This window comes from Ovis canadensis, chromosome 5 (genome assembly GCF_042477335.2).
Source record: "Ovis canadensis isolate MfBH-ARS-UI-01 breed Bighorn chromosome 5, ARS-UI_OviCan_v2, whole genome shotgun sequence".
Lineage (NCBI taxonomy): Eukaryota > Metazoa > Chordata > Mammalia > Artiodactyla > Bovidae > Ovis > Ovis canadensis.
This window is the reverse complement of record NC_091249.1, coordinates 69,715,465-69,729,646: the sequence shown is the minus strand read 5'-3', so window position 1 is coordinate 69,729,646 and position 14,182 is coordinate 69,715,465. Positions and strand designations below refer to the sequence as shown.

At 41.3% G+C, this 14,182-nt stretch overlaps 1 protein-coding gene across 2 annotated transcripts in view; it reads left to right on the top strand.

The window, feature by feature from the left end:
- Nucleotides 1-14,182, top strand: part of PRELID2 (PRELI domain containing 2) — an 80,365-nt gene that overhangs the window by 37,571 nt on the left and 28,612 nt on the right. For both annotated transcript variants that reach the window (XM_069592327.1, XM_069592328.1), the window contains exon 5: nt 5,097-5,202. In XM_069592327.1, coding sequence (XP_069448428.1) covers nt 5,097-5,202 — 106 coding nt within the window. The remainder of the gene's footprint in view (nt 1-5,096; nt 5,203-14,182) is intronic.

Genomic DNA, 14,182 nt, shown 5'->3' with positions numbered 1-14,182 from the left:
CACTAGTCAGCGGGATTCTGGAGGACAGATCCTGTCCTTCCCTGTGTGACTCTTGCACCCAGTAAGGTGCTCAGCGTATTGTAACCACACTGTCAGTGTGTGTTGAACAAATGAATGAATGAGGCAGAGTCCAGTCTCTTGTGGTGGTGAACTCCCTCAGCTTTTGTTTATGTGGGAAACCTTAATTTCGCCTTTCCTTTTGAAGGATAATTTTACCAAATATGATATCCTTGGTTTTCAGGTGTTTTTGTTTTTTCTTTTTCTTTTTTTTCTTTAGCCCTTTGTATCTTTCTCCCTGTAGTCGTTAAGTCATGTCTGACTCTTGAGACCCCATGGACTGTAACCTGCCAGGCTCCTCCATCCATGGGATTCTCTAGGCAAGAATACTGGAGTGGGGTGGCATTTCCTTTACCAGGGAGCCCTTTGAATATATCATCCCAATTTCTTCTGGCCTTCTTAGTTTCTCCTAAGAAATCATTGAAAACTTTATGGGGGCTCCTTTGTTTTATTTTTCTCGCTGCTTTTAAGATTCTCTCTCATTTTCTGTGACTTGATAATTTGGTTATAAAAGTCTTGATGTGAGTCTCTTTAGGATTTATCCTATTTGGAATCACTGAGTTTCCTAAATTTGGATATCCATTTTCTCCCTCAGATTTGGAAAGTTTTCTGCCATTGTTTCTTTAAATAGGCCCTTTGCTCCTTTCTCTCTTTCTTCTCCTTCTGGCACTTCCATAATGTATACGTTGACCACTCAATGGTGTTCCATAAGTCCACAAGGCTGTCTTCACTTCCTTTTTCCCCCCGTTCTTTCTCTTCTGATTTAGTAATTTCAAATGACATATCCTCAAGTTCGCTAATTCTTTCTTCTGCTTGATCAAATCTGGTGTTAACTGTGCTAGTGAAGTTTTCAAGTATTTTATTCTTTAGCTCCTGATTGCTGACCTCCTGCCCCCTTATTTTTCTTTTCTAGTTTCTATCGTTTTTTGGATAGTCTCATTTTGTCCATGCCTCATTTCCTGATTTCATTTAGTTGTCCACTTCTATTCTCTTTTAGCTTATCAAGCATCTTTAAGGTGATTGTTTTGAATTTGTCAGGTAATTCATAATTTCTGTTTTTTTTAGGATTGGTTTCTAGAGATTTATTTTGTTATTTTGGTTACGCCTATTTCCTTGTTTGTTTACTTTGTGACCTTTTGTTGAGACTTGGGCATTTGAAGAGACAGCCAACTCTCCCAACCCCTGCATGTTTGCTTTGCACAGGGGAACACTTTCACTCATCAACCTGAACAGGGATTTGGGGTGGGGGGCCCTCTCAAGTCTTAGGATGTTTCTTTTTTAGGCTTGTGTGTTTAATTCCCTAGTTAGAAGGTCTGCTCCTGTTTTCAAGAGCTCATATTCTCTTGGTGAATATGTGCTCACAGTGTCTGTCTGTGGTACTACAGATTCTCTGGTGCTATAAGAAGCCACCTTGGTTTTATTCTTAGCAGCCCCCTGATATCCAGAATATGCTGCTGTTCCCTTCAGCATTCTGAGTCAGGCAAGACAGAAACCAGTTCTTCAGACAGCACACCCATAAAGCCAGAATGTTCGCCATACATTCCACTCTTTCCTTTTCTCCCAGAGGAGCCAGGAGTTAAGAGCTTTCTCCTGATTGTGCTGCACTGTGCTGGATGCATGGGGCTACGAGTAGGTCAGTGCAGCACATTATTATTCACTCTGATGTGGCTCTGCTTGGCTTTATATTCACATGGGTGCTGTAGTCTTTTCACTGGTCTGTGGACTTCTTACAAAGGAGAATTCGCTCATATGTTGTTAAGTTGGGTTCTTGATGAGGAAATGGGGGCCTGGGGCTTACCATTCTGTCATCTTTCTGATATGACTCTCAAGTGTTGTTTAGATCTTTATTTTATGAAATGGAGATAATATTGGTAAGACTTTAAATAGATCAGTGGCATATATAATCTGTCTCACCTCCTTTTTTTATAATTTTTTTTTGGCTCTGCTGAGTCTTAGTTGTGGCATGTGGGATCTTTAGGTGCAGTGTGGGTGATCTAGTTCCCTGACCAGGGATTGAACCTAGGCCTCCTGCATGGGAGCACAGAATGTTAGCTGCTGACCTCCAGGGAAGTCCCTCACCTCCTTTTCTAATCAAAGATTAAAGAAGTCATTCCAGGCTCTTTTCCTATTTCTGTCTGTTAGGAATGGTGGCTGCCTAACATTTAATAAGTTATTTACTGTGTGTCAGGAGCTGTTCCTGTTCCTGTTGTATGTATGTGTTTATTTATTTCTGGCACTGGTTGTAAATGTAAGATGCTATAATTATTTCCAGTTTATATGGGGAGGATACTGAGTTAAGAGAATCTAAGTGATCTACTCAAGCTAATAATTGTCTCAGACTTAATTTTTGCAAGACATTTTGTAGCATGGGATGAGGATATGTATATATATTTACTTCAGTCAGTTCAGTTTAGTCGCTTAGTTGTGTCAGACTCTTTGTGACCCCATGAACCGCAACACACCAGGCCTCTCCTGTCCATCACCAACTCCTGGAGTTTACTCAGACTCACGTCCATTGAGTCAGTGATGCCGTCCAACAATCTCATCCTCTGTCGTCCCTTTCTCCTCCCACCTTCAATCTTTCCCAGCATCAGGGTCTTTTTCAATGAGTCAGTTATTTGCATCAGGTGGCCAGAGTATTGGAGTTTCACCGTCAGCATCAGTCATTCCAATGAATATTTAGGACTGATTTCCTTTGGGATGGCCTGGTTGGGTCTCCTTGCAGTCCAGAGGACTCTCAAGAGTCTTCTCCAACACCACAATTCAAAAGCATCAATTCTTCGGAGCTCAGCTTTCTTTATAGTCCAACTCTCACATCCACACATGACCACTGGAAAAACCATAGCCTTGACTAGATGGACCTTTGTTGGCAAAGTAACGTCTCTGCTTTTGAATAAGCTGTCTAGGTTAGTTACAACTTTTCTCCCAAGGAGCAAGTCTTTTAATTTCATGGCTCCAGTCACCATCTGCAGTGATTTTGGAGCCCCCCAAAATAAAAGTCTGACACTGTTTCCATTGTTTCCCCATCTATTTGCCATGAAGTGTTGGGACTGGATGCCATGATCTTAGTTTTCTGAATGTTGAGTTCTAAGCCAACTTTTTCACTCTCCTCTTTCACTTTCATCAAGGGGCTTTTTAGTTTTTCTTTGCTTTCTGCCATAAGAGTGGTGTCATTTGCATATCTGAGGTTATTGTTATTTCTCCCGGCAATCTTGATTCCAGCTTGTGCTTCATCCAGCTCAGCATTTCACATGATGTACTCTGCATAGAAGTTAAATAAACAGGGTGACAATATACAGCCTTAATGTACTCCTTTCCCAATTTAGAACCAGTCTGTTTTTTCCATGTCCTATTCTAACCGTTGCTTCTTGACCTGCATACAGATTTCTCAGGAGGCAGGTCAGGTGGTCTGGTATTCCCATCTCTCTCAGAATTTTCCACAGTTTATTATGATCCACACAGTCAAAGGCTTTGGCCTAGTCAATAAAACAGAGGTAAATGTTTTTCTGAAACTCTCTTGCTTTTTCGATGATTCAACAGATGTTGGCAATTTGATCTCTGGTTCCTCTGCCTTTTCTAAATCCAGATTGAACATCTGGAAGTTCACGGTTCACGTATTGCTGAAGCCTGGCTTGGAGAGTTTTGAGCATTACTTTGTTAGCATGTGAGATGAGTACAATTGTGTGATAGTTTGAGCATTCTTTGGCACTGCCTTTCTTTGGGATTGGAATGAAAACTGACCTTTTCCAGTTCTGTGAACACTGCTGAGTTTTCCAAATTTTCTGGCATTTTGGGTGCAGCACTTTCACAGCAGCATCTTTTAGGATTTGAAATAGCTCAACTGGAATTCCATCACCTCCACTAGCTTTGTTCGTAGTGATGCTTCCTAAGGCCCACTTGACTTCACATTCCATGATATATTTACTTAGAATCAGTCAAATTTATTGTAATAGAGATTCTTAAAGCTTTCTGACTGTCCTGTCAGATTTTAATCATCATGATTTGTTCAGTTTAGTTCAGTTCAGTTGCTCAGTCGTGTCCAACTCTTTGCGACCCCATGTATCACAGCACACCAGGTCTCCCTGTCCATCACCAACTCCTGGAGTTCACTCAGACTCACGTCCATCGAGTCAGTGATGCCATCCAGCCATCTCATCTTCTGTCGTCCCCTTCTCCTCCTGCCCCCAATCCCTCCCAGCATCAGAGTCTTTTCCAATGAGTCAACTCTTCTCATGAGGTGGCCAAAGTACTGGAGTTTCAGCTTTAGCATCATTCCTTCCAAAGAAATCCCAGGGCTGATCTCTTTCAGAATGGACTGGCTGGATCTCCTTGCAGTCCAAGGGACTCTCAAGAGTCTTCTCCAACACCACAGTTCAAACGCATGAATTCTTCGGTGCTCAGCCTTCTTCACAGTCCAACTCTCACATCCATACATGACCACTGGAAAAACCATAGCCTTGACTAGATGGACCTTAATTGGCAAAGTAATGTCTCTGCTTTTGAATATACTATCTAGGTTGGTCATAAGTTTTCTTCCAGGTAAGCATCATTTGATTTGTTAGGTATAAATAAAACTTATGTTTTATATAGATTTTATAATCAGAATAATGTACCCATTTATTTTCTCTTCTTTCCAGCTTTATTGAGATGCAATTGGCATGTAATATTGTGTAAGTTTAAAATGTATGGTGTAATGATTTGAAATATGTATATATTACAAAATAATCACAATAAGGTTAGTTAACACATCCATTACCTCACATAGTGACAGTTTTTTTTCTGTGCATGGTGAAGACTTTAAAGATATACTTTCTTAGCGATTTGAAATGAATAGTTTTTGAGTATAATACATTGCTTATGTTATATAAACTGGAAGTCTCTTTTTAATAAGATCTTTTGTCCTAATAGGCAATTATTGAATTACTATGGATATTATTTTGTGTTGATTATAAATGGTAATTATGCTGTTGGAAATACCTGTAATTTAAATATTCAAATATAGAAACGACACCAAGGGTTTATATTTTTGTTTTTTGCAGGACAGAGTTCATTCAGAAAGGCAGGATTTCAATCACAGGGGCTGGTTTTCTCAACTGCGTTTTGGAGTCTTTTGCTAGTGCATTTTTAAGACAGGGTGTCCAGAAGGTAAGCTTCCTTTCACTCTTAATCAATATTAATTTTAAGAAATTATGCAGTTTCCCATTGGGTTCTTTAACAAGATTCCTGAACAGACATAACAAGAAAGAATATAGTTAATAAATAAATATATACAAAGATAATTACCCTCACTAATTATTACACGAATCCAAATCAAAGTGAAACTAAAGTGCCATTTGTGTCTCATTAAATTAAAAATATGCCAATGAAGAATATGTAATAATATGGGAATACTTACAGTCTAATGAAGAGAAATAAATCAAAGTGAATAATTATGTTTACAGTATATATAATATGATGACAACTGTTTAGTAAAAAAGAAAATAATACCTAATATTTATGGGGTGCTTACCATGTGCTACTCACTAAAAAGAATATTTAATCATTAATTCACTTAATGCTTTCAAATTTTGGAAATAGCTGTTATTCTTGTCCTGATGTTGTGGATGAAGAAGATGTACCTCTGGAGCTCCTGATTATCTTTTATTATGGTTTTCAAGCCCTATACCTGTGTGAGCTTAGGTGTCCATGAATGGTGTTCAGAGGCCACCTTGGAGATCTGCGGTCCTGTGTTACCCTGTTTTAAGTAGAACAATTCTGTTTTTAATTTTCTTGTTTGATTTACAATGTTGTATTCATATATTTATTTATATTTTAATTTTTGGCCACACCCTGCTGCATGTGGGATCTCAGTTCCCCAGCCGGGGATCGAATCCACACCCCCTGCATTGGAAGGCAAAGTCTTAACCACTGGCCCACCAGGGAAGTCCTGAACTATTGTGTTTTTCACCTGTTCTGTATAGCATTACAGCTAAGATTGCTGTATCCTATTTTCTTGCCTAGGAAAGTCCATTTCTCATGCACCTTTACATGCCTACTGCAGGTATAAATAGTTTAGAATTCCTTTATTATTATTTAGCCCACCAGGCTCCTCTGTCCATGAAATTTTCCAGGCAGGGATATTGGGGTGGGTAGCTATTCCCTCCTCCAGGGAATCTTCCTGACCCAGGGGTTGAACCTGGGTCTCCTGCATTGCAAGTGTCTCTGCCATCTGAAGCCCTTATTATATTAAAAATTGTTTAATTGTCATTATTATTATTAATTATGATGATGGACATAATTACTTATTTCCAGGGTTTGCTCAGGTCTGACGCATGTTGCCTAGTTTTGTTTTTGGGGCAGACTTAATGGCTGGTCTACAGATCTATCATTATGACCCCAGAGAATTTCTGGGTAATGAACCTTGTTTCGTTTTGCAGATCCAGGTTCAGTAATGAACCTGGACCACAACGTGTTAGTCTGAGAGGCTGAGGGTGATGAATGAGTATTTGGTACTGTACTGTACTACACAGACATACTGTTGAGATTAATGATGTGTTCCTGACCCTGGTGAGCACATGGCCAGACTGGCCCTGCCTTTTTAAGCCTGGGCTTGAAGCAAGTAGTTGAGCTTCTGGAAGGGCTGTTGTGATTACTATGACATTATGGCATTTTGGCAGACATTATGGCAGATTTTTCCTGCTATACTGCAAAATAATGCATTTGTAAACAGCTCCCTGTTCTCCAAAATTGCTCTCTAAGAATAATAGTGCTGATGAGAAAAATAACTTTGTTGCCGTGTCTCTGGCTGAGTTGACTTCTTGGACACTGTTTAGATTAGAAGTGGCAGACTTTTTCTGTAAAGTGCATGTGTGCTGAGTCCTGTCCAACTCTATGCGACCCTATGCACTATAGCCTGCCAAGCTCCTCTGGCCATGGAATTTTCCAGGCAAGAGGACTAGAGTGGGTCACCTTTTCCTAATTCATTTCTGTAAAGAGCCAGATAGTCAACATGTTAAGACTTTATGGGCCATGAGGTAACATCAAAATACTGTGTAGGTGCTTTGTAACAAGAGAAATAAATTTGCACGTATTTTTAATTGAAAACATTAAAATATAATGATGGTAATTGAGTATAGTTTTTATAATACAAGTCTACTAAGCATATAATTCTTAAAAAAATGGAACTATTTTTTGGGAGAGATAATATTTACCTGTTTCGTTCAGTTGCTCAGTTGTGTCTGACTCTTTGCAACCCCATGGATTGCAGCATGCCAGCTTCCCTGTCCAACACCAGCTCCCGGAGCTTACTCAACCTCATGTCTATCGAGTCGGTGATGCCATCCAACCATCACATCCTCTGTTATCCCCTTCTCCTCCTGCCTTCAGTCTTTCCCAGCATCAGGGTCTTTTCCAATGAATCAGTTCTTCGCTTCAAGTGGCCAAAGTATTGGAGTTTCAGCTTCAGCATCAGTCCTTCCAATGAATATTCAAGACTGATTTCCTTTACGATCGACTGGTTGGATCTTCTTGCTATCCAAGGGACTCTCAAGAGTCTTCTTCAACACCACAATTCAAAAGCATCAATTCTTCGGAGTTGCAGCTTTCTTTATAGTCCAACTCTCACATCTGTACATGACTACTGGAAAACCATAGCTTTAACTAGACAGACCTTTGTAGGCAAAGTAATGTCTCTGCTTTTTAATATGCTGCCTAGGTTTGTCTTAGCTTTTCTTCCAAAGAGCAAGTGTCTTTTAATTTCATGGCTGCAATCACCATCTGCAGTGATTTTGGAGCCCCCCAAAATAAAGTCTGACACTGTTTCCACTGTTACCGCATCTATTTCCGATGAAATGATGGGACCAGTTTTTCACTCTCCTCTTTTGCTTTCATCAAGGGTCTCTTTAGTTCTTCTTTGCTTTCTGCCATAAGGGTGGTGTCATCTGCATTTCGGAGGTTATTGATATTTCTCCCAGCAATATTGATTCCAGTTTGTGTTTTACCCAACCTGGCATTTCACACAGTGTACTCTGCATATATGGAGAAGGAAATGGCAACCCACTCCAGTGATTGTGCCTAGAGAATTCCATGGACAGAGGAGCCTGGCAGGCTATAGTCCATGGGGTTGTAAAGAGTCAGGCATGACTGAACAACTCACTCACTCTGCATATAAGTTAAATAAGCAGGGTGACAATATACAGCCTTGACATACTTCTTTCCCTATTTGGATCCAGTCTGTTTACCTGTTCAGTTCAGTTCAGTTCAGTCACTCAGTCGTGTCTGACTCTTTGCGACCCCATGAATCGCAGCACACCAGGCCTCCCTGTTCATCACCATCTCCTGGAGTTCACTCAGACTCACGTCCATTGAGTCCGTGATGCCATCCAGCCATCTCGTCCTCTGTCGTCCCCTTTTTCTCCTGCCCCCAATCCCTCCCAGCATCAGAGTCTTTTCCAATGAGTCAACTCTTCGCATGAGGTGGCCAAAGTACTGGAGTTTCAGCTTTAGCATCATTCCTTCCAAAGAAATCCCAGGGCTGATCTCCTTTAGAATGGACTGGTTGGATCTTCTTGCAGTCCAAGGGACTCTCAAGAGTCTTCTCCAACACCACAGTTCAAAAGCATGAATTCTTTGGCACTCATCCTTCTTCACAGTCCAACTCTCACATCCATACATGACCACAGGAAAAATCATAGCCTTAACTAGATGGACCTTAGTCAGCAAAATAATGTCTCTGCTTTTGAATATACTATCTAGGTTGGTCATAACTTTTCTTCAAAGGAGTAAGCGTCTTTTAATTTCATGGCTGCAGTCACCATCTGCAGTGATTTTGGAGCCCAAAAAAATAAAGTCTGACACTGTTTCCACTGTTTTCCCATCTATTTCCCATGAAGTGATGGGACCGGATGCCATGATCTTCGTTTTCTGAATGTTGAGCTTTAAGCCAACTTTTTCACTCTCCTCTTTCACTTTCATCAAGAGGCTTTTTAGCTCCTCTTCACTTTCTGCCATAAGGGTGGTGTCATCTGCATATCTGAGGTTATTGATATTTCTCCCAGAAACCTTGATTCCAGCTTGTGTTTCTTCCAGTCCAGCGTTTCTCATGATATACTCTGCATATAAGTTAAATAAGCAGGGTGACAATATACAGACTTGACGTACTCCTTTTCCTATTTGGAACCAGTCTGTTGTTCCATGTCCAGTTCTCACTGTTACTTCCTGACCTGCATACAGATTTCTTAAGAGGCAAGTTAGGTGGTTTGGTATTCCCATCTCTTTCAGAATTTTCCAGTTTATTGTGATCCACACAGTCAAAGGCTTTGGCATAGTCAATAAAGCAGAAATAGATGTTTTTCTGGAACTCTCTTGCTTTTTCCATGATTGAGCGGATGTTGGCAATTTGATCTCTGGTTCCTCTGCCTTTTCTAAAACCGGCTTGAACATCAGGGAGTTCACGGTTCACGTATTGCTGAAGGCTGGCTTGGAGAATTTTGAGCATTACTTTACTAATGTGTGAGATGAGTGCAATTGTGTGGTAGTTTGAGCATTCTTTGGCATTGCCTTTCTTTGGAACTGGAATGAAAACTGACCTTTTCCAGTCCTGTGGCCACTGCTGAGTTTTCCAAATTTGCTGGCAAACTTGCTGTTTACCTGAGTTGAGGTTAAAAATTAGTGTTCCCCACAATGAAATTGGTTTCAAATGTTCATTTATAAAAACCGTTCTTACTTTTGTGGACCATGCAAGCACAGGTCATGACTGGATTTGGCCTGTGGGCTATAGTTTACCAGCCCTTGCTTTAGATAAATAAATACTGTTTGGTTATTCTAAGTGAGTCTCAATTTGACCCACCCATCATTCTGAGCCTATTAAAAACCTAATCATACAGTGAGGAGAGTGAAAAGGTTGGCTTAAAACTCAACATTCAGAAAACAGAGATCATGACATCTGGTCCCATCACTTCATGGCAAATAGATCGGAAAACAGTGACAGACTTTTTTTTTTTTTTTGGCTCCAAAATCACTGTAGATGGTGACTGCAGCCATGAAATTAAAAGATTCTTGCTCCTTAGAAGAAAAGCTAAGACTAACTTAGACAGCATATTAAAAAGCAGAGACATTACTTTGCCAGCAAAGTTCCATATCGTCAAAGCTATGGTTTTTCCAGTAGTCATGTACAGATGTGAGAGTTGGACTATAAAGAAAGCTAAGCTCCGAAGAATTGATGCTTTTGAATTGTGGTGTTGAAGAAGACTCTTGAGAGTCCCTTGGACAGCAAGAAATCCAACGTCAGTCCTACAGGAAATCAGTCCTGAATAGTCATTGGAAGTACTGATGCTGAAGGTGAAACTCCAATACTTTGGCCACCTGATGCAAAGAACTGACTGATTGGAAAAGACCCTGATGCTGGGAAAGACTGAAGGCAGGAGGAGAAGGGGGCAACAGAGGATGTAGTGGTTGGATGGTATCACCAACTTGATGGACATGAATTTGAGCAGGCTTTGGGAGTTGGTGATGGACTGGGAAGCCTGGCATGCTGCAGTCCATGTGGTCCCAAAGAGTCAGACGCAACTGAGCAACTAAACTGACTGATAGAGTGATTGCATATATTGTAATCCTGTGAGACACATAAAGTAGACATTATTATCCCACTTTATTGATGAGAATTATTTTGAAGAGGTAAGTGCACCTAGAGTGTAGGTGGCTGCTTGCCCATGTTCCTTACTTTTGCATATATACATATATATGTATATGTGTGTGTATATATATATATGTATATATATATACACACACACACATTCGGAGAAGGCAATGGCACCCCAGTCCAGTACTCTTGCCTGGAAAATCCAATGGATGGAGGAGCCTGGTGGGCAGGAGGCCATGGGGTCACTAAGAGTCGGACACAACTGAGTGACTTCACTTTCACTTTTCGCTTTCACGCATTGGAGAAGGAAATGGCAACCCACTCCAGTATTCTTGCCTGGAGAATCCCAGGGATGGGGGAGCCCGGTGGGCTGCCATCTATGGGGTCGCACAGAGTCGGACACGACTGAAGCGACTTAGCAGCAGCAGCAGCAGCATATATACGTTGAGCACCTGTTTTGTGGCAGAAACTGTGTTGAATATGGGTTGAATGAACTTACTCAAGATCACAGAACTAGCAAAGGGTGGAGTGTGCTATGCTCAGTTGATCAGTCATGTCCAACTCTTTGAGACACCATGGACTGTGGCCCACCAGGCTCCTCTGTCCGTGGAATTTTCCAGGCAGAAATTCTCTAGCAGGTTGCCATTTCCTCCTCAAGGGGATCTTCCCAACCCAGGGATCGAACCTGTGTCTCATGCATCTCCTTCATTGGCAAGCAGATTGTTTACCACTGTACCGCCTGACTGGGACTCAAATTTCCACCTTGTATCAACAAGTCTTACCCCTTGCCACTTACTATACAAAATGTGTTCAGATGAATGGAGCAGAATATGGCCTCCTCAACACTGTGTTGTGTATTAGATAAATTTGTGTTGTTGTTCTATTCCCTGTGTATTTATTAGAGCCCCTTGGTTTTGAATAATAGAAACTTATGTTAGGCTAGCTCAATACAGAGCAACAAGGGTGGTGAGGCTGGCAGCGTTCAGAATGGTCTGCGCTGGAACTGAGAGCTGCCAGGAACCAGGTGATATTCCTTCTTTAGCTCTTGCCCTTAAGTCTGTGCATCTGTTTGATTCTCTTCCTTTGTAGTCTGGCTTTCTCTGCTTCATCGGCTGTATAGGGTGACATGGGCCTCCACAGTCCAAGTGTACCTCTTATGTAGATTTCTGGCTTGATAGAAAGGCTATCTGCTTATTTCTTCATTTCCAGATTCTCTGGAAGACACTCTCATTGGCCTTTCATGGGTCATGCATGGCCAGGAGGGTAGAAGCCAGGTTGGGTAACTATGGCTAATCCTCTGTCATGACTACATGGATCATGGTTGGAGAGTCATTTCCCAGGGAAGGGGATGGTAGAATGGGTGAATACCCCCAAGGCTTCTGCCATTTGATGGCAGTGCTCACAGTAGTACTAGACACTTGGCAGAGCGACTCTTTCATTCACCTGAAACCCAGTCCTCCCTGACCGTGGTACCTTGGCCAGTGCTCAGTGCATCTGTACGTAAATGAGTGAAAAGGCAATAGAATGCATTGGGAGGTCCACAGCTGGCTTCTGGACTGTTATCTAGAAGTCAAGTGACTTTACATTTTTAAAGTGAGGAACCAAGTGGTTCCTCTGAATTCCCTCTCATTATGCCCAAAAGTAAAAAATGTATTTTTCCTGCTGGCTTTTGCCTTTTTGGACTTTTTAAAAGAGGCTTAGTTTAATTAGTTAGCTTTTCAGTTCTAAGATCCACTCATGGTTAAATGTCTTTTATCCAAGTAGTGATGTTTTCTTATATCAGCCTGTCTTCCTGATAAAACCTTCACAGCTGAGCCAGCATAAAAGGCTTCTGTAGAAGTCACCATTAGAGTGTTTTAGGTAACTAATTTTCCCTTTATAACTTTATTCCTGAGGCTGTTTTGTGGTGGTGTTTGCAAATTGGTTGTATGGACTCCCTGTTGGACCCTAGCTTGTTGGAAATCCCCTGCCTCAGTGGTGAAGGGTCTTTTTCCATTTGGATTCACACAGCCAATAACAAAACTGATGCTGAGACTGAAACAGCACAAACTCTTTGATGGCCAGAGAATGGAGAAGCGGGAAATTAGTTCACAAATCAACTTCTGGGAGTGGAGGATGATCAAAGCAAGATTTTTAAAGGCAGGGTTAATGGTAGAGGGAGTACATGCGTTGGTTTTTTGGGAAAGGGTGAGTTTCTTCCTGCAACTGGGGTGTCACTTCTTTTTCTTCCTTCTGTGGTCTGGTAATCCCTGTCGTGGCATGAGTAGGTGTGTCGTTGAGCATGCTGATGTTACCACGAGCATATCATGAGGCTTGGGGTCTACTGGAGGGCTGGTCTTCTGCCATCTTGGGTTTGGCTGATTCTAACCAGTTCTGTTGGCCTCTTGTTTTTCTGTTCTGGTGGTTTCCTGTAAGACAAAGATAGCATTTATCTTTCTTCAAGGAAGAGGGTGGGTTAGAGCTTGAGGCTAACAGACATGGTAACAGTGGTGAAGGTGGGATTTTTTTTTTTTCCTCCAGAAAGAGAAAAACTAGGTGCTCATGAAGTATATATCTCTGTGTATATAAATTAAAACCTAGTACTAGATATGCACCCCCAAGATGAGGTCTCTTTTTTTTTTTTATTTCTGCCTCTGGGCACTTGTTTGATAGCTTTTCTCTCTTCCCTTCACCACCTTGAGATCTGAAATTGGGGGGTGCCTTTCTGACACAAATGCTGCTGTGAACAAAGGCAAGTGAATATTTGTTCAAATCTCTGCTTTCAGTTCTTTGCCAGAGTATATGGTAATTCTGGGTTTAATTTGTTGAGAAACTGCTTGAAAGTTTCTTTTTGAGATAGCAGTCTATCTTTTTTTTTACTTAATTAATTTATTTAAAAGTTTTGTTTCTTTTAACTATTTATTTATTTATTTTTATTTTTTTATTTTACTTTATAATACTGTATTGGTTTTGCCATACGTCTTCATCCATGACAGCAGTAGCCTGCACCATTACTGTGTTTCTCTCAGGAAAGTGAGTGCTCTTTATACTACACTCTTGGCCAATGACACTAGCAAGCATGCCATGCAGGTACCTCCTTCATTCTGGAGGGCGCTCACCTGTCTCTTGGCTCTGCCGTTGTTTCTGTCTCTTCGTCCTGATTTCATGTTCTGGTGGAGAATTTTGGCCCAAGATGGCCAACAGAGGATGGGCCGGAAGTGTTGAAAAAGTGCCACGGACAGGCAGTATGCTGCATGCCAAATACATATGCCTCCAGGGAAGCAAGCACACTCAAAAAACCAAGGAAACAGGAAGATCTGAGGGAAAATAGGGGCTGGTGGAAATCTGGGACACTTGTAAGTCTTCATACATTTCTGCTGCCTAGGGGAATGGCCAGCAACTGTGACACAGAGCTGGATGTAACCCAGGCCAGTCAAGTTCAACCTCAGGAATCCTCAGAACAGGAAGCAGAGATAAGGGTATTCCCTGGGGCAGGCATGGCTCTGCAGGTGATCCTCAGCCCTGAGA